General features: G+C 34.6%; 1 protein-coding gene across 5 annotated transcripts; it reads right to left on the reverse strand.

The window, feature by feature from the left end:
- Positions 1-1243: 1243 nt before the first annotated feature.
- LOC129277748 (neuronal calcium sensor 1-like) lies at positions 1244-19588 on the reverse strand. 5 transcript variants are annotated; one of them, XR_010295916.1, is made up of 10 exons: positions 19495-19575; positions 16383-17096; positions 11736-11813; positions 11069-11093; positions 10527-10575; positions 9602-9691; positions 7719-7797; positions 6772-6938; positions 1805-4766; positions 1244-1698 (listed from the first exon to the last, which is right to left on the reverse strand). XR_010295916.1 is itself a non-coding variant. In XM_064110627.1 (9 exons), the coding sequence occupies exons 3-9, from the start codon at positions 11797-11799 to the stop codon at positions 4668-4670; spliced, it is 573 nt and encodes a 190-aa protein (XP_063966697.1). In that variant the 5' UTR covers positions 11800-11813; positions 16383-17096; positions 19495-19588; the 3' UTR covers positions 1244-4667. The 5 variants fall into 5 exon arrangements, 3 of the variants coding, with proteins under 3 accessions (XP_063966697.1, XP_063966695.1, XP_063966696.1); XR_010295917.1 differs by lacking the exons at positions 16383-17096; positions 19495-19575 and adding an exon at positions 12359-12652; XM_064110627.1 differs by having other exon boundaries at positions 1244-4766; positions 19495-19588.
- Positions 19589-21880: the final 2292 nt, after the last annotated feature.

Here is a 21880-nt window from a genome sequence, read left to right on the forward strand (position 1 = left end):
TAGGCAGTGGTTTGTTTAACTATTTTCAATGGATCGAAATTGTATGAGACTAGCAAAGTTATTAGTAAAAAGAAGGAAAAGGGAAAAATAAGAACTAGAGAGGGAGAAAACATATATGAAGGGAATAAAGAAAGTACTAGGAATAAATGAGCAAAGAAAAAATGAAAAGGAAGAAAGTTATAAAGAACGGAAAAAATATAAAGAGAGAAATAAGTGAATATATATATATATATATAAGCAGCGAACACAATGTTCAAGATACCCATCATCATCATGGACAGTGCTATCTTCAACATCACCAACATCGATATAGCTTATCATCGTCGTTGTCGTTGATCATCATGATCATCACCACCACTTTGAATTGTCATGATTAACAAGAAACGTAGAGAAAAAAAGGACCAAAATAATAGAAGAGCGGAATAAAGAAAGAGGAAGGATCAAGAAATAAATAAACAAAGAAAAGAAATATGAAAGGGGGTATAAAGTAAAAGAACAAAGCCATTTTGATAAAGAAATATTTCAAGCAGCCAACATAAAAGATCTCCATCATCATCACCATGGACAGTGCTATCTTCAAAATAACCGACACCATTATCATCATCTCAGTGGCGTACAGATTTTTCACAACCAAGAAATATGAGGCTTTTTTCTGAATATTAATGTCAAAATCTATCACAAAAATTTACTTTTGTGTGTGATGTTGAAATTTTTGCTCGCTCGCAACTTTTTATAAATTTGCCGATACGCCATATGTCACCCCCTCATCACTATCACCATTACCATCATCACCATAATCATCATCACCAACATATTTATCATCCTAATCATCATTACCATCACCACCATCATTCTCATCACTATCATCACTTTCATCATTACTATTATCATCCTCATCATCACTATCATTACCATCATCATTATCATATCATCACCATCATTCTCATCACTTTCATTATCATCACCATCATTATCATCATCATTCGCATCATCATCCCCGTCATCATCATCATCATCACCATCATGTTAATCTTAACCGGCATGCTACTCTTGTATATCCTTTTCAGCATCATCACCCATCAACATTTCCTTTTTTATTTCCACTTTAACATCGCCATTCTTCTTGATATCATAATACACACCATTGTTGCCATAAATGTCATCTTCACCACCACCATCAATTTACTCTAAAAATAAAGCCATTACTCATAATAATTGTTCAATACAAACTTCTGTGACCAACTCAGTGTCATACTTTGTCATTTATTGATAAACAATAGACAGTAAATTGCACACAAATTTCACACTGTTATTACACACAAGTCATTTTGCTAATGTAAACTACACATAAATATGCATAATAACAATAGATGAGGTTAATGAATTCACATTCATAGAAGAGAGAAAAGAAAAAGAATATTAAGATCAAACTGTTATAAACCTTAGCCATCCACTGTGGGTGCTACTATCAAAAGTGATTTTGTCAAAATCTACATTTTCAGTTGAAACACATAAAATACAAGATGCAATAATAATTCATCTATGGATAAATTGGAAAATACAAAACGACCCTTAAATCATTCTGGGTTGTATTCATCTGTAAAACAAAGTCAAATGCATGTAGAAAAGTCGACAACATATTGGTAAAATTTGAAATAAATAAAAAGGCAAGATAAGGGGCCTGTTGCATAAAAGTTACTATTACGGTAACTTTGCCATCCAATGGTAACTACCATGGTAACGACACTTAACAGCCAATTAAAATCAAGGATTCCATGCAAGTTACCATTGCATGGCAAAGTACCACATTATGGTAACTTTTATGCAACAGGCCAACTATGAATTTGTTTGAGAGAGCAATGGAGATACCAATCTTGCTTCAAAGGAAGATAAATGTCACAAGTGTCTATTAGGGCACGACGTATGGATCAGGGTGCAATGGGCACCCCCCCCCCCCCCTCAAGAACAGTTCATTGAATTTCCCCTTTTTATGTGAAGCATCATCCTTTTAAAAGTGATGGTGCCCTGACCCTTTCAATGAAATGTATACTTCTATTTTTAGCTTTGTAATTTAGATGCAATTCAGTTTGTTAACTGCAATATGTGGAGAATTTTAATAAATACCATTTATTTATCTATCAATTGAGGGATACAATATCCATAAACTTTTGGAATGAAAACCCCCTATTGTCAAATAACCAAGTCCATCTAGAGATACAGCACCCCTCCTGTGGGAAATCGCCTGGGACCATTTCATTAAAAGTTGCTATGATAGCAAAACTTGCTGGAATGACAATTACCATGACAACAGCAAAAAGTCTGCTTTTTGATAGGCTCTTCCAATGAAAGCTGATATTCCAGCAAGAGTTGCTATCATATCCAATTTTGATGAAACGGGGCCCAGGTCTGCAGAAAACACTTCAATACAATAAAATTTTAAGGCCGTCGGAATGTTGATGGGGTAAAATTGATTTTCATAACTAACACTTTCTGGCATTAAAAATGAACATATAATAGTATCAAAATGACATACAAATATCATGGCATGTATGAAAACAGTTAGCCATTGACATAATAAGAATTTTTGGGGGAATACAATTATCAAAAACTGATGGTCTAAAATAGAGCAAAACAATGGCAGAAAGGCTGAGTAAAGGCAATATAGAAACACCTTGACTGCATTTTTGGAGTGGGTGGATGTAGCTATTACATAAATAACCAGTAAATAATATTACTATTGAACAGTAAAGAAAACAAAAGTACTGACTGACATAATAGTACTTCCAAGGCACTTGCTTCACATGTATCCTTCAGAATATTCAATCAGTAGATTGTTTGAGGACAAATGATAACCATCACAAGGAGAAGAGGAGGGAGGAATAGAAAGTACATAAGAATACAATTCATTATTGCAAAAGCAAAAGGAATGCAGACAAAAAACAATTCGACAATAAATATCAATAACCTACATGCATTTGTGTATATACATGTATGGATATGATTTGTGCAAGTTTGTGAATACTTTGATATACAATAAAATAAGTTATTATGTACATGTATATGAATGTCAATTTTGAGCAAGAATTATCTATACACGGTTTGTCTCCATGGGACATTAAACTCTTTGTTCTAATGGCTGTGGCTACGTGGACCAGTCTCTGGACTTTGAATGACAAGGTCTGGGGTTCAAATCCTATTAGCACCACTCGCGTCCTGTGGCAAGATGTTTCTCTACATTTGCCACTCGTCACCAGGTGCATCACATGGGTGCCAGGTAAGAATGCTCAAACACCTGGGGTCCATTTCATAAAGAGTTACAACTGTTGTAACTTGGCCATTATGGCAACTACCATGGCAACAGGGCTCAGCAGCCAATCAAAATCAAGGTTACCATGGTAGTTGTCATAATGGCAAAGTTACAACAGTTGTAACTCTTTATGAAACGGGCCCCTGATCAGGGTAGCCATGCTAAAGCAAGGGTAATACAGCACTTGCATGAAATTGTATTATTAAGTGCTGTAGAAATGCTGCATATTGTTATTAGCGTTTATACTATTAGTAGTATTTTTTAAATCACCAAATAAGATTAAAATTTGAGACTATAAAAGTGCAAAAACTATCAGGTCAGGATATGACTAATTTCCACGAATCTTACTATAATTTATATCATCACACAAAATTATCTGTTACCTGAAAAATTTGTGACTCATTTGCAGTGAACTGCAAGTATCATTCTCAAGTTGAAATTCACAATTGAAATATCAGTTGTATTTCAAGCAAATATTTTTCTTTACATTGCAACTAATTGCAAGGCTTATTTATGATCTTGGGACCTAAAATTGAAACTGCATGATAAGAGTCACAATAATGCAGTTGCATACCCTTCAAGATCATGTGTCATCATGATAATTTTCAGTTAAAAAGAAAAGTTGAACCTCATTCTACTCAATATCAAACATGATCCTGCGTTGAAGATTTTACCAAAACTTGGACCAGTGTTATTCCATAGCCACCACCTTGTGTCATAATACAGTATATAGTGGGTTCCACAAAAAGGACACCTATCTTTACATATAGATATCATTCACAATCATTAAATATGTTTTAACCAAAATTCTTCGCATGACAGACTACAAACAATACATTCTGAATCATGCCAGACATGACTACGCAGAAACTCAGACGTGTATCTGAATCTGCTCTCATTACTTCAATAAACTTTACAATGGATACAAAAGGTTTGGTAATGAGCCATCCATTCCTTATATAAGGCCAACGTATCCTACACAAATTTTGACCCATTTTTCTATGCAACTTGGTTTTAGGCAATGGCATTGAAATTTCAAGCTTGTTTTTGCTCATCTATGTATGAACTACATGTATTCATACCATATCACGTATCCCAATGCAGAAGAAAAAATATATCTCATGATGATGTAAATGAAAGACTATGTTGAAGAAAAAGAACTGAGAACCTGAGTTTCCTCTGTATGTGGGATGGCACTGTATAAAACCATTCAGTGACTTTTGACGAGTAGCACAACCCTTAAGTGACGATTATGCTTTTGAAATAGGAAGATAGCACCTTGTGATTTCCACTGATCTTGATGAACAAGGAATGTTAGCACACTATGTAAGACGCCCTCTTGTGACGAATGATGGTTGGTTCACACAAGGCCGTCGTAGAGCGATAGAGCTTGAACGATGGATGGATCTTTCCTGGAGCCATCTAAAAACTCCTCTTTAGATATCTGACTGTCATGATTCTGGAAATTTAAATCAGAAAATGAATGATACTATTAGAATTACTAGTGGGGTGTTGTAAGAAACTTACAATCAATTGTGGTCCCTAAATCAATCATAAGTCTTGCAATTAATTTCAAATTTGCAATTGATTTCTGATCTGCTTCTTCAATAAAGAGTAATCTTATTTGCTACAGCTGAAATTGATCTATAAATGGTACATTTGCAAAAGAAATTTGCAATTTGATCGCATACACAGTGGTGCTAAAATATTTAAAGGACAAGTCAACCCCAACAAAAAGTTGATTTGAATAAAAAGAGAAAAATCCAATTAGCATAAAACTGAAAATTTCATCAAATTCAGATGAAAAATATTAAATTTATGACATTTTTGAATTTTGCTTGATTTCAGAAAATAGTTATATGCACATATCGATCGGAATCCAAATGAGGGAACTGATGACGTCACTCCCTATTTCTTTTGTATTTTATTACATGAAATATGAAATATTCTAATTTTCTCCACATTGTTCTGTGAAAAAAAGGTTTTATTTCTCCCTGAACATGTGGAATTATCCTTGTTCATCATTTTATGGTTCAGTTAAGTTGGTCCTTCTTGTCAAATCTGTAAAAATTGAAACATTGTATAATTCAAACAATAAAAAACAAAAGAAATAGTGAGTGAGGGACATCATTGATTCTCTCCTTTGCATGTGACTAAATTGTGCACATAACTATTTTTTGAAAAATAAGCAAAACTTTAGAATGTCATAACTTTCTTATTTTTCATCTGATTTTGATGAAATTTCCAGCATCATGTTTGTCTGATTTTTCTCTGTTGATTCAAATCAACATTTTTCTGGGGTGGACTTGACCTTTCATAGTGAACCCCACCAGAGAATGAACATATCTAAAAATGTTCAAGTTCTGCCATTTTATAGATATTAAATTGTGAAGTCAGGTGATAAGATATTACAGTAATATAGTTTGTTTCTTTGGGCTCGCTGAACATTGTAGTGTTGTTGTCTACATTCAACACTTGGTGGGGTTCTACCACCACTGTATTTTCTTTCAACAACCATAAGACTTCCCGCCAGACAAGGTTGCTAACAAGACCTTCCAGGGGGGTGAGATTTAAATGCATTGTATTATTTGAAAGAAAAAAGAAGTAATTGAACGTAGCAACTAGCATTAGCAAGTCAGCCCCCAAAACCAATCCTTCTAGAACCACTGGTCAGATAGTCTACAAAATTTGATTAACATTCTGGTGAGAATATACTACAGTTTCTATTATTTTTTTGATCTTCGCCCCTCCCTTAAATCTTCTGCAACTCTATTGATATGATATTAAGGTAACAAATGTGTTTTTTTTTTCCTCAAATACACACAACCCAGGGACCAATTGGAATAAGCCATTATTTTGTAATCACGTCACTACTATTCTTGATTTTGTTCACTGGATGATACTATTTGTCGTTTATTAAAGTGGCCGGCAAAAACTGTTTCTCTTATTTTGGGGGGGCTCCTTCTTACAATCTACTCTCGAAATGTGCAACGTTGGGTAAGCTATAACAGTACAGTGAATAGAAAGTTTCTGGGGCCGTTTCGTCATTTTTCAGGGCTCTTTTGATAATTTAGGTGGCAAAATCACCCAATGCCACAGCATAATTGTTTCCCCTGGGCCCCGTGTTACAAAAGAGTTATGATTACTCTATAGAAATCCCTCAGTGTTATAATTTTTTCTACAGGAAATGCGTACAATGTCCTTTGAAAACAAAGAGAAGCACACTGAATTTTCAAGACAACAATGAATGCATGAATATACATCATAGCTAGAAAATATTTGAACAAACAAGCATAATTGATGTTGATATTGCTGGCCATCCATAGTTGCGATCGATCAGATCACTCGCAACTCTTTTTAAGACATGGTATACACAAATCAAAACTGAATAATTGATTCAAGATCATTATATTGATGGAAAAGAGGATGCAAACTGAGAGTCACTGCATAAAATCACATTTTACCTTGTCCATGAGGGCAAACATCTTGTCGACCCTCTTCTCAGGTGTATTCTCATCTTCAGGAAGCTGGACCATATTGCCCACCATCTGATAGATAGCCTCCACGATACAGAGCATCTCTCGTCTCGTGATCTTGCCATCGCCGTCAAGGTCATACAGACGAAAAGCCCCTGGGTAGAGAGAGGTTATCCATTAATGCTACGATGTCAGGTGGGTGTTTCGAAAAGCTGTTCATAAAGCTATGCACGGCTTCACACACAACTGGAACATATTCTTAGGTGCCAAAGTCAGATACACAGGGATATATCATATACATGTAGTGCAAGAAAGGGTCACCATTCACAATTTAAGTCATTTGTATCTTACAAACAGCTTTATGAAACACTCACCAGGTGGTGTAACGAAGAACAACATTCATTTAAATGACCACTCAAGTGTTAATACACAAAGTCTGGGAAAACGAGGGGGGGTATTCAGATTTGTATAAAATAATAATGACCATCAATTTGTGATTTTATGCATGCTAAGCCTTCCACTTTTGGCTCAGCTCCCCCCCCCCCCCTTCAAAATAAATCGTTCTAAAAAAGCCCTTGATACATTATATGCCACGTGATCCTGGTAAAAAGTGTTACTGACTTAAACCTGAAGTTAACTTCATTTTTGTAGAATGTGAGTGTTGCCAACTCATTCATTAGTTTAAAAAATATTATTTTAATCTTGCAGTAAGAATTTTTAAAAATTGTCCAAAATTAATTTTCAAAGGTTTTCTATTACTACTGTGCACACACGAAAGGAGACACTACATGTACATTATGAGAGTCATTTTGAGTTGCTCTCATTTTAAATCTTATATCTAGCATCTTGAAGTATTAAGGGGTGGAACTAAATAAATAAAAGGAGGAACGTGATGAAAGTAATTATAATTGATTAAAATTTCAATGTGAACTTACAATTTAGCTTTTCATCAATGTTCCCTCTGGATGTGACAGATAGAGCTTGAATAAATTCCTCAAATTCAATCTCCTCATCCTGAGCATGACAAACAAAGAAAAATTACAACAACAAAAACATTGTGTAATCAGGATAAATTGGATAAAAACAGTGAATATTTTAAATACTTAAAAGGGCAAGTCTGCCAACAAAATATCAATTTGAATCAAGAGAGAAAAAAATCTTAAAAATGAACATGTACTGTACATGCAATGATTAAAATCTTATGTAAAGTACATGTACATGTTAGAAAGTTACATGACAAGTCAAAATTTTGCTTATTTTTCACATGACAGTTACATGCACATCAAGCTGACATGCAAATGAGAGTCAAAACTATTGGTGTGACTCACTGTTTCTCTTGAATTTCATTTAGTATGTAGAAACTCAAATTTTAAGATATTCTACACATGTCGCTTTTGAATGAGTTACATGTATATTTCTTGCATAAATAAATGAGAAATTACATATAACATAACAGAATGCCTCTGAAACCTTTTCATGTTGCCTAACGCCGACATCATGCGAACAATTTATATTCTCACATAAATTTTCATATGATGCAACAGACTTCATTTCAAGACCAAATATCCAGTGCTATTAAAATCATTCTTCTGTTTAACCTTTGGAAATGCAATCACACCCACGCACACCACAAAGAGATCCTTGTGTAACGTTATGATTGGCTTTATAATCTATACACAGCCTCAAAAGAAAATTGACACTCAAGATGTGAAGTCTTCATTTACCTTGGCAAGATTTACAATAGATCCTGGTTGCCTAGCAACCAATTTAATTGTCCGTAAAGACACAATCTCATTATCTCCAGCTCAACCGAAGATTCTGTTAATGTCAATTGTGTGTCTCTGAAGTACTTTGTTTGTGTGACTATTATATTAATTCAAGGCAGTTTTCAATGGCTGGGTTTTGTTATCCGGGGGGGGGGGGTATCAAAACATATAGTGCAAAAATTATTATCTATTTCATGGAGCATACTTATAAGTCCACCTATTGTGTTGAGATAATGCAGTATGATTTAAGGGCAGGAATATGGGTTGGTGGCTCTTTTCTCATATATATGCATGTACATTTAGTGGCTATTTGAAGGGGCCAATTACCCTTTAATAGCCTCCGCTTAATTTTTTCTCTTTTAGAAACATACAATGTAGTACTTAACAAAATCTGGATATCCTTCATGAAAATACATGTCCATCTTTAATGACACTAAAAGACCTCAGGAAAATCATTAATCTTTGGATGAAGGTTGATCCACTATTGTGAAATCATGCCAGGCCCCACTTTCCAATAAAATCTGGGTTAAGTGCAGTGTACATGCAAATTAGACAACTATGCTGAAGTTAACACTCAGGGTTCTGTCAAGTATTATTTTTTCTGGACTACTTTTCCCCAACCTACATGTACTATATTTTCCATGTTTTTTTTTTTCATTTTCCAGGGATCTTTTGAGCATTTCAGGGGGAAAATTGCCAAGGTTGTGTCATACCACTCCAGAAACGATCAATTCAGCACAATTTGTGAAAAAACTCTGATAGAATTACAGGAAAAAAAGTGGAAATTGGAATTCAACTTAGTGGAAAACAGGCTTCAAAACAGAACAAAGCATAACTCTGCTGTTAAAAAAAAAAAAAAAAAACAGATAGAGCCGAATAAAATTACATAAAGACCCCGCCAAGAGGCTGTCTTTTAGTTGTTGAATCAGGTTTGCTGTTTGATTAATTTGTGAATTTTAAACCGATTTGCTTTTAAATATTTTTCTTCCTAAACCAACTTTACTTCATGGGAACTTCTTCTTCAAAGACTTGTATTGTGGATTAAGACATACCCCATTTTCGTCAAAGACATCAAAGACGTATGAAGCAAACTTGGTGGCATCCCCAAATGGAAAGAACTGCTTGTATATCTCCAGGAATTCCTGAGGAAAATAAAAGCAAACATAATAAATAAAATATATTGTATATTTTAAACAGTGTTCAATACATGTAAATGATGTTCTACAAAAGGTTTAAGTTAAGTCAAACAATGGGAATATTCAAATTAGACACAATAAGTAAGCATGAATACAATAAAATACATTAAATTCATGCAATACATACATGTATGCATACCTGCCAACTTTTGATGATAAAAAAAATCAGAATCAAAGCTACAAGGGTGCGGAGATCAAGAAGACCAAGAATTTATCTGTGATATGAAAAAAGTTGATTCTCTATATCCCGTATTTCTTCCCGGGAAACAAGCATTCATTTTTGGAGGGAATATCAAATGAATTCCATTCTAATTCTGCTTTAAAGCTTTTAAAGAATATAGTAGAAAGGATTAAGAATTTATATGTGATGTTATTTCATTTTATATTCACAGGCTAATTTTTGTATATGATTCAGGAAAAACAAGTAGAAACACGATAGCATTTTGCATTAGGCAATGGCATGCCCAAGAAAGCATTTGCAGACCTATGTTACTGCAAACTGTGAGTCAGTATGCAGTATTCTGTATATACATATATATATAAAAAATAATGCTGATGATAATGCTTTGATTGCCAATAAAGTTTTTATCATTCACTCAAATTTTCTTCGTCTTCTCCTCCTGAAGAAAACGGTGGAGCATCGAAAATTTGAGTGAATAATAAAAACTTTATTGGCAATCAAAGCATTATCATTAGCATTATTTTGTTACCTTACTGAAGCCAATACGTGAATATATATATATTCTCCACTAGGTTTTTTATTATATAATGTTCTACTGACCTGTCTGTTCAGGGTTCCATTTGGACAATCTCTGGTAAACCCTTCATGCCTACAATATGAATTTTTAAAAAATTAAAAAGATTTTTTTTATGCAAGCAAAATCATAGGGTGAAATAAAAACACTCATTCTGATAGTGGAAATGTCTCAGATGGTAATATATGTATCTAGGGAAAGAATTATTGAATCAAAATCTCAGCAAATTTGTGGCCTGGGAACAGTAGCTAATAACAATCAGATCTTATCACGTAATAAACCTCTGCCAGAATGCATCTTAACCAAGCAAATGAATTTCATCAAATTCTATGTTTTGTTGCTGGTATCTTTGTTTTTTTTTCAGTAAATAAGCTCCCCATATCTTGATTTGAATATGCCAACAATGTCACATCTATATCTCAAAGTTTTTTTAAGTTTTGGAAATTTAAAATCTGTGAACTAGGGCCCATTGCTAAAAGGAAAAAAATAGTGCAATGATAAACTATGAACACTGAGTAAATAACATTTTATCAATTTTATAAAAGTTGTTTAATAACTATTCACTCACCATTGTCTGATCTCTTTCTCACTGACTGTAGAAATATAGAAAGCAGAAATATCAATCTGTAATTCTCAAAATTATACATTACCCTGGGTGGGTATTCAAATTTACTTGGGTCACAAGTCACTGAATTTTTACCATTACATGTACCTTCTATAAATTAAGTATAAACAGTAAAGTTCTTGTTGATAAAATCCATCCACTCACAAAGTAATGATGAATTATTTATTGTTTCTATCAGGGACGGATCCAGGATTTTCTAAAAAGGGGGGGGGGCATTTTTGTAGAGGAAAAATTTGAAAAGCAAAAAAAAAAAAATCCCTAAGAAATCTGGAAACATTCCCATGAAAATTTACAAGCTAAAAATATTTTTTAGTAACAAATCGGAGCAATTTTGTTCTAGGAAAATTTTGACCAAAAAAAAAGGAGGGGGGGGACTTCAATTGCGTATGCATTAATACGTATTCCACTAAAAATATTATTGGTGTCTCTAAAGGAAGGCACGAGCCGACTTTGCCCCTACATGGATCCGGCACTGATTGCATAGTAAGAAAAAAGGTAGTGAATAGAAATGTTTTTTCTATGAGTGGATTTGAAGCATTTTGGAACGTAACTCTTCAATGGTGGCAATGAAACGAATATCAGTATTGAAAGTGGGCAAAAGTTGACTTACAATGAGTCGTTTCTGCCAAGTTATCTAGATTAGTTTTTGCTAGTTTACTGGTCTGCTTCCCCATGCTCAATAGTCCAGCTGCATTTTATAGAGAAAATATAAAACATTTTCAAGAATTACATGTCACATGGAAATACGGACTAAAGTATCAACTTCAAATCAAATAAATCATACTTAACGAGAAACAAGAGAAGAGAACAAGGTCATGAAGTTGGGTTAGGAGAGATTTCCAGAGACAAAAGACTTTCTGATAATTCTACACATGTATATATACAGGCATTTCCCAAGTTACATGTAGGTTTATAAATTAATTCAGGAAACAGGTTACTTGCTGATGTGAATGCAAAATTCTATTCTACACAATGTTTGTTGTTTTATTTTTTGAAGCATACACAAAAAAGAATAAAGATGTCTTACAAACTGCAAGGCATATCAAAGCTACATGTATAATGACATGCAATATAATACTATAAAATCGCAATCTCATTAACTCTTAAGAAAACACACATGACCACTGGCAAACAATTAAACCTCCCCCAAAGATAAATCTTGAAGATAACCGAACAAGCAAAAGCAAAGATGCTAAACAAATGACATTTTATAGCTACAGAGTAATATCTCACCAAATCTGCAAAAGCCGTCCTCACATACTAAGATAAATCAAACACAACAAGATCTCTTCTCTTTGCTGCTACAGACTCTTCATACTTTCTGCAAAGTACGATACTTCTACATGTAACTGTTGTCTGTTGCAGATCACTAAAAGCAGGGGTAAGCCTTTTGTACAATAGAACAAGTAATACCCAATAGGGATTCCTTGGTATTACAGTAGCAGCGAGATAGACAATTGTCTTGCGATCAATTGGTCTGTGTTAAGGATGAGAAGCCAGACAATGGTCGCTCCTGACTGCTCTGTGGAATATAATTGATCTTATCAAGTATGTGGGTACAGGGAATAGAAGGATGAGATTGGCTGGATGCTTGGCTACCCTGCTATGTGTACCTAAGATGTCTTTGGGAAGGGGCAGGCCCTAATTTGCATACATGAATTATTCATACCCTGTAGCTTGGCTGCATTCCATTACCTCAACACTGTGCTTCAGATATCTTTAGGAAGAGGGACTTTTTTGCATGTACATGAATTATTCATAGCTTTATACTGAATCATGGCTATCGTAAAATTCATGCTTTCGAGATTGTGGGAAGGTCCTCATTTGAATATATGAATTATTCATGGTTTGGCTAAACAGGGTCTGAGCCGCAAATAGGGAATCAAAACCTGATTTTTTTTTTATGTAGTTAAAAAATTTTGTATGATCTAAAGCTCAGAATTAAGTTTATGGAAATAAAAGATTCCAGTTGTAATCATGTCCTTGTTTTAAAGAAAACCTTTGAATGTGGAGAAAAAAAACCTCTCTAATAGTGTAACTGGACAGAATTTCATCAACCTTTACATATTAAATGCATGTCAAAGTAAAAAAAAAAAAGCTGTCAAAGATGAACTTTGGAAAAATGTCATCCGATCCTATAGTATTCCTAATTAAATTCAGTTTTGGGAGTTATCTGTGAAAAATCAAATATATTTCACATTCTTGAAAAAAAATGTACACTGTATTTTGGGGCACTCTGCTTTAATTTTTGGTCTTATAACATCACAGGCTTGCTCCCCATTAAGTTATTAAGAAGTACCTTAACCCTTCCTTTATTCAAAGCCAATATCCTACAATTTGGAGCAAAATTGTTTAACTTTTTTTGGGGGGGGGGTTCCCATCCTGAAAATTACAGTATTCTAATGTTAATAATGAAATAATATTCAGTTGTTCAATTTATCAATCTTTATTATTATTATTTAATTTTTTTTATTATAATTACTATTATTGTTTTTGTTGTTGTTGTTCACTGTGTGGGTATTTCCAGTAAACTTTCTTTTGTAGGCTATTGGAAATATATAACAAGAAATATGACCCAACATTGCATATACAGTAGTACTCTTCCTGAATTCATAGACTGGTGCATACATGTGTATACGAATTCCATATTAAAAAGAAAAGAATGAAATTTTTACATTACACTAGTCTAGATTACAAGACCCCATTAAACAAACAGGGGCACACTGTCTTTGTCTCGTTGGATAATTAGTTATAAATGTTTCTGCTGAAACCATGATATAAGAAAATGTGTGAAATCAAATACTCCTCCGGGTGCCGGGGGGGGGGGGGGAGGGGGCGCAGGAGGGCCATCCAAAAAAGTACCTTTTCAAATCTGTTCATGGCAATTTTCTCTTGCTCTTTTCCTAGTATGGGTAGAACCTCTTTCATTATTGTTACCCTTCTTAGCAGGCCAGTCCAAATATTGTTTTCACCTCAGAAAAATTGCCAATAGAATTTATTTTTCAGTGGAAATTTTTAAAAATGCATTTTTATTTAAAAGAATCATGTTTATTGTCTATTGCTCTCTCTCTCTTATGTACATGTATCCAAAATAAAGTGGTTGTTTGTGTTTCCAAGGCAAAAGTCTAGATGTATTGCCTATGAAAAGAGCAGTTGTTTGATTTTACCCAAAATGTACACTGTATGTACATGTATGCCTGCACATGTAATCATTAAATTAAACTAATAGATTTCATTGACTTTCCATTCATATTGCACGTACAGAACAGTTTTTCTGTCCCATTGTGTGACAGCAACTGACTAATAATTTTAGTAATTTTATCATACATGTAGCACTAATTGAAGGAAAAGACAACAGAATCAATCTCAGATTGGAACTTTCCTGGAATTTACACTGAACTTTGTTTATACAATCATGGTTCTGGTTTTTAACCATTATGCACATAAAAATTGCAATTGCCATAGTAACACATCTTTCTTCACTCTTGCCTTTGTTAATTGTTTAATTTTACTCTGTACAAATTAAATATCTAAGATAAGTATTTAACATAAGATACACTACAAATGTAAAAAAGTGAGGAGCCTAAATAAAAAGCAGAGCTTGTAGAAAATTAGGCTCCCATTGGGAGAAAACATAAGTTGTTACTTTGAACCAAACAAAAAAAAATACATACAGGTATTTCCCAAGTTAGGTTTTCAAATTAACTCAGGAAACAGCTGAATTGCTGATGTGCACAATCAATATGCAAAATTTTATTCTACACAATGTTTGCTGTTTTATTTTTTGAAGCATACACAAAAAAGAATTGCCATAGTAACACATCTTTCTTCACTCTTGCCTTTGTTAATTGTTTAATTTTACTCTGTACAAATTCATGTAATTCAGCCTTTCCCTGCTACTTGAATTTTTATCACAATAAATACCATTTATCTACATGTATCTATCTATCTATCAATCAATCTAATTGTCATATAATGAGAAACTGGTTAGAGGCCCGTTGCACTTTTATTTTTTGGATTGACACCAAAACAAATCAAAGTAAATTTTCATTAAATTCCCATATATCCAATACAAAACAGTATACGGTATCCACTACATCATTTGGGGCAAACAGCCACACACAATCATATATAATCTATTGTATAATGACTTGTACTTTTAGGATGATTCAAGGTCTCAAGAAGATGTCATACAATGACAATGAAGCAGGGTAGGCTCTCTGCCTATTAATGCTAACCAGGCCGGGCTTATCAGGGTGTGAGCTGACTGAGGGGGGGGGGGGGGTAATCAACCCGAGGGCAAGATTGAGACCATGGACTACCGGTACATCTTTTAGTAATCGTATCTTTATAACAGATTTTGAGGTCAGTCATGGCAATCGTTATGATTGTAAAAAAAAAATTTGGATGGCTGAAAATATTCTATCCCGACCCTCTTCTGCCCCTGACCATACATGCCCCCGGGGTGGCCCTCTCCTTCCTTCTCCTTTTCTGCCAGGGCTAGACTTGATAAGCTCTGCTTTTACTAGCCCTGGTCACATTATTTACCATTGTATTTCAATTTTATTGTATGTTCATCTCTTTATATGTACATGGAACAATTTTTATTCTTTCTTTTTGTAATTTGTGATTTTCTGTAATATTCTGTATGGTTTTTAATGTGAAAAAAATGAAATGAAATGAAAATGAAATATTCGCAATCAGCTAAAAAAAACCCAGATTGCACGAAAAATGTAACCATTATAAGGGCAAGTCCTCTCCAGAAAAAAGGCGTTAACGGACAAATCAAATTAGCATAACACCAAAAATTTATCAAAGGTGGATGTAAAATAAGAAAGCTATGATGTTTGAAAGTTTTGCTGTAATACGCACCCTGATCGGAATGCAAATGAGAGAACCGATGTCGTCACTGACTCACTACTCCTTTTGTATATGAAATTTATCCCTCATTATATTTATAATATTAAAGTTAAACATGGTTTGATTCTTTCCTGAAAATGAGGGGATTGTGCTTAGAGCAACCTATCGTGATTCATAAAGATGCTTCTTTTTGTCAAATTTCATTTGGATAACTGGGTTGTGCATTAATAACTGTTTTGTGAAAAATTAGCAAAACTTGAAAATGTTATAACTTTCATATGTCACATCCAATAAAATTTTCAGCATCAATTTTTGACGGGGGAACTTGCCCTTTAAGAAATGATTCTACAGTTCTACATTTCTATGTGTATGATACATTCACTAGAAAAATACCTACCAACTTTGGTTATTTTAGCCAGTACTAGTAGAAAAGTAATTAACCAATCTAATGTCAGGTCATCTCGTCCTCTGCAAAGGGCTCAGTTGTTATTTTTAGATAGACAGTTCCAGTTCATAAGTTGTTCAAAAAATATGACTTTGTAGCACTTTTATTGCACAGCTGTATCGAATTCCCAGCACGACTGTGTCAACTGTCGAAGTTTCTCTTCCATCCTCCCTTGCACGAGAGGCTGTCCATGATGTCTCGTCAAAAGCAAATGAAATAGAAGGCAAATAGTTCACAGTCCCTCGAAAATGTCCTAATGAGTTGTTAATTTATGGGCAGACAGCAGTCTACAACATGTTTCTCTTGAAATGTCCTAATAATTTACACAAAAATATAATAGGGCAGACGGCAATCAATCCCTGAATACGTTCTCACGTTCAATTTGCAAAAGAGCTCATGCAACAAAAATCTGAAGTGTTCCCGTACTAGTCAACACTCTTGATTGTGATGTTGCGAGAGAGGTAGTAAGCTAGAAGGAAGGTTGACAGCACAAAGACCAAGAATGTCCAGTAGAAGGTCTCTTCGTCAAAGATGTCAGCGAAGCCAGGGAATTGGTCTAGCAAATGTAGAAGAGCATGGTTGAAAGTCTCAGGGTGATCTTTATGCTTACCCATGGTGGCCGCAGCTGTCTTGATGAGGGCTACTTCACCCACTCTCACAATAATGCTACCGGAGAAAGACAAGAAAGAGAAGATAAATGATTTTAAAATATAATGCAGGTAAAACACTTTTTAACTTTTAAAACCTCAGTCTCAAATAACTACTGCATGCTACAATCAAATATGATTTAAATTTACATGTGACCAGCAGTGACTCAGTTCTGATACTTAACCATATTGAGTTTGCCTTCTGAAATTTGATTTTTTTTTCTTCCTTTTTTTTTTGTCAGTGTCAATAGCCTTTTGCATTCTCTATTCATCTGCAATTTAGCTTTTCGAATTATCTTTGAAAATCTCTGATCACTTTGTTTGGCATTTACAGAATTTTGGCGGCCCGACTCTCATTTTTGGTTACCCCGGGCCACTGCTAATGTTGAGCCCTGCAGTAATGATTGAAGAAATACAAAGAAATTTTTTCTTCCCTGTTTTGGGTTTCTTCTTAATGCACACAAAACTTTTTTGAGTAGGACTATCATGCCATGACATGGAATTCACGATGGGTCAGAAATCCATCAGGCATGCACCACTAAAAGAGCGAAGAACTTGGCATGAAAATATTTGAATACCTTAATAGCAAATAAAACTGTTTTTGTAAACAATTTTTTTTCAGAGAATATTTTTCTTAATCAGTCAACATATAAGATAAAATGATTCAACTAAAATTATTACCCAGAAGCCTTATAATTTGTGTTCTCTCTTCCCACACAGACTGTTTGATCAGATTGAGCTGATCAAGGGCTGGGGGTCGTTTCATGAAGCTGTTTGTAAACGACTGGTGATCCTTTCTTGTGGTAAATGATGTTCACCATTATATGTTCATTGGTGATTATTTAGCGCGTAAGGAAGGGTCACCAGTCGTTCTTTAAGTTGCTCTTAACTTACGAACAGCTTTATGAAACACCTACCACTACCACTACCAGGTGGATGTTTCATAAAGCTGTTCGTAAGTTAAGAACGACTTTAAGAATGACTGGTGATCCTTTCTTGTGGTAAATGGTATATACATTGGTCATGGTTTAGCGCGTAAGAAAGGTTCACCAGTCGTTCTTAAAGTTGCTCTTATCTTACGAACAGCTTTATGAAACGGCCCACAGGTCAGTTTTTATAATTGCAAGGACAAAATGATAAATACATAAAACAACAAAAATAATGATTTGATTGCCACTCAAATGTGATGAGATGAATGCCGGAGCGATAAGTGAAAGAAAACGAAATTAGGAAGGTGACTAAAAGAAAGTGTGAATAGGAAAGAGTGAAATGCATTTAATCTGGACTAATAATGTATGAGACTGAAAATGAAAACTTTGTTCATGCAATACATAGATCCTGAACATCCATTAAAACAATAATACATGTAGATTAAATGGTGGAAAAAATATTGAATTTCGTTTTCAGTCATTTTAATTAATGTTTTGCATGTATGTAGTATTTTAGAATTTATAATCTATATTTATTATACCTGCCTAACAGTAGAGGCGCACGGCCAATATTGGAGACTGTCTCCAATGTGGGAGATTATCTCCAGTATCAGAGACTTTTGTAAAGAATGTGGGTATCCAATTTCAGAGACAGTCTCCAGTTTGGGAGACCAATTTCTTTTGTTTACATTTGCTGCAAAAGGATTACCTTGGCGGCAAATAAAAATGTGATAAGCAGATTCCTCATGAAAAATTACCCCTTTTCACCGTCTACTTTAAAAATTCACCGTCTACTTTTGTTTTTATAAGGATTTTTGTTGTCAATCACACACAAAATAAATGGGCTTCTGACCTCAGACTCAGTGAGACAAAATTTTGGGTGGAAAAAATCATGCTTTTGTTGGTGTTTTTTTTTTTGTCCTTTTGCAAAGCAAGTCTCCAATGTGGGAGATTGTCTCCCCTATTGGAGAGAGTCTCCCATATTGGCCGTGCGCCTCTACTGCCTAAAATTAAAAATGCAGCCTTTTTCATCAAAATTTTTTATCAAAAAAGACAAAAGTGAATATTATCACTGCAATTTAGTAAAGACAGTTTAGTAAAGTGAATGATTGCACAGACGTAGGACATTATTCAATCAGAAAATGACTGCAGACTGGGTTATTGGACACATTTTGTTTCCAAATTCCAAGGACCAAGACCAAGTCCAAGCCCCCCTCCACATCGCGAAAATGCACAGTGCACATCGAACAGGACGCTCTGACTCAACCCTGCCGGAGCTCACCGGCCAGGACAACTACAATCTCCCTTCACACTGCACTGCAGACTGCAGCAGCTAGCAGCTAGCAGTAGCACTAGCACTTTAGCAGCAGCAGACGCGAGACTAGACGATTGGTGGTGGATTATCTAGCCATTTTCGAAAATATGGTCAACAGCTAATTGTGCAATTGCTCTGAAACTTCATAAAAGTCTTTAATTTGCATTTCTTACCCTAAACTTCTTCGGTTTTTAGGCCTCGTCAAAAGAAGACAGAACAAAGCTCTTTCTGCAATTTTTTATGCCTTAGAGGGCGCTCTTGAAATTTGCCGACAAAAAAAAGCTTCAAATGATCTTCAGATTATGGGGGGGGGGGGTCTTTTTATTATTTGGCAGCCGGTCAATTTGACTATTTTTGCCATAAGTTAAAGTTGTGTTCAAGTTTTGGTCAGAGGATCGGAGCGTGCCCCCATGGCCCTAAACTGCTGCCAAAGAGAAAGGAAGAGGGTCGAGAAATAGAGAGAATCAACAGAGAGGGAGTGAGAGAGAGGAACATATACATGTATATATAGTATATATATATGTATATATAGGCCTACATATCTCGCTCAATATGCTGATATGGAGATTAACATCAAGTTTTGAAATCAATATACAAAACATTTCTCAGAAATCGAACTAGCTTTCATTATTTTGTTTGTTTTGCAAATTGATTTTTCAAAACGTTTTCTGTCAAATGTCAATTTTATGGTATGAATATCAGTATTTTCAGTTGGTGCTGCGCGCTAGCATTATTTGATCTGTCAAGTATCTATATTCTCTTCGTGTATTCCATAAAGTTATCAAAATATTCCTGTTAGGCTGGTCTGATTGTCAAACCGTTAGCTAGCGCTGCGCGCTCGCATTTTTGATGGTCGAGTTATGTATACCTATTCATTATGCTAACAAACTCCTTAAAATTCCCCTTTCATGACAATTTATGTATAAAAAATAGGCTCGCGATTTGTGCTCGCATAATTTTTGTCAAATTTATATTACCCCATGCATCTTACTTATTACAAAAGTTTTTTAAATGTCAAATTTCTGGCCTTAATATTATTTTTGCGCTCTCACTAGGCTTTTTAGATTAATAAGTAAGCTTATAGCATCAGGTTATGAATTCCTAATCACATTGTCCCTTTTTCAGAATGCATGTAAAATCGACAAGTTTCATTTTGCGTTGAGGAAGAGGAATAGGAAGATTGTCATAATTTTCATTTGATGACTAATATCCTTAGAATGTCCCGATCCTATGTCAAAATAATACCCCGCACCCCCCCCCAAAAAAAAACTATCAGTTCGTGCTTCGCGCTCGCATCATTTATTGACTGCGATCCATATCCTCTTCAGAATTTTCCTACACAGTGCTAAATAGTACTTCAATTCAATTCTTTTCAGATCGGAATAAATATACTCAGCTCGCGCTTCGTGCTCGCACTATTGACTTTTTTATGATAAAAAATGTATTTGTAATTCACAGATTCTAGGTCTAAATCTAGACACGCGCACGCATGTTTATTGAGATAGCAGCTTGTTCTTTATTATTTTAATGTGCTTAATTCACCCTTTTTCAGATCGGAATATTAATTATTTCCAGCTCGCGCTTCGCGCTTGCATTATTAAAGTAGAAAGATTCCCAATTACTTATCATTTTCCTGATTTACAAAACATGAATAGAGTGTCCCGTTTTTAGATCTAAATCTCAGTTTTGTTTCTGTTCGCGCTTCGCGCTCGCATCAATTATTGTAGTTATGATCCTGTTCATGATTAGGCCTATACAGAAAGTACTTAGAATGTCTGGTTTTTAGATCGGAATTAAAAAGTTTTCAGCTCGCGCTTCGCGCACGCATTATTGCTTGTTGAAATTTGTATCGTCTAAATGGGTAACTGCAAACAGTCCTTAACAGGTCCCTTTTCGATAAAGCCAGAACGTAGGCCTATATCAGAAATTTCTGCTCGCCCTTCGCGCTCCCAATATTTGTTACATACGCATCTTGTTCAGGATCATAAACATTGCTCAGAATGTTCAATTTCCAGGACAAAATACATGAAATTTTCAACAACAAAAAAACATATCGTTCTATGAACATTCATTGTCCGAAATCATTCCGTGTTGAAAAAAAAAATACAATGATGGCCAAAAGTATCAAGAAGGCAACGTCGATCGACCCTGTCCAGGTGATGACCAATAGTTCGCCTATGGCACATTAACATAATTATGTCAATACACACGGTTCCATATGCAATACTGCATGTTCAAGTTCAAGTTCAAGTTCAAGTTTATTTTCCATTTCCATTATCAGCATAAGCAAATACAAATCAAACATACATTATAAATATAAACAAATACAAAAAAAAAATATGATATCAATGATTACAAATCAATTGCAAGTTTCAAAATATTTGTAAAATAGTTTTAACACAATCTGATATGGAAATGAGGGGATCCACTAAAAAGCATTGCTTGTAGAGCGTGGATCCCCTAAGAAAGTATATTAAACATTTGAGAAATCGGACTCATTTGCAGGTGTAAATACAATAGGTTGAAATAGAATATTGGAAATAATAAAAAGATGGTGAG

Source organism: Lytechinus pictus, chromosome 15 (genome assembly GCF_037042905.1).
Source record: "Lytechinus pictus isolate F3 Inbred chromosome 15, Lp3.0, whole genome shotgun sequence".
NCBI classification, from domain to species: Eukaryota; Metazoa; Echinodermata; class Echinoidea; order Temnopleuroida; family Toxopneustidae; genus Lytechinus; species Lytechinus pictus.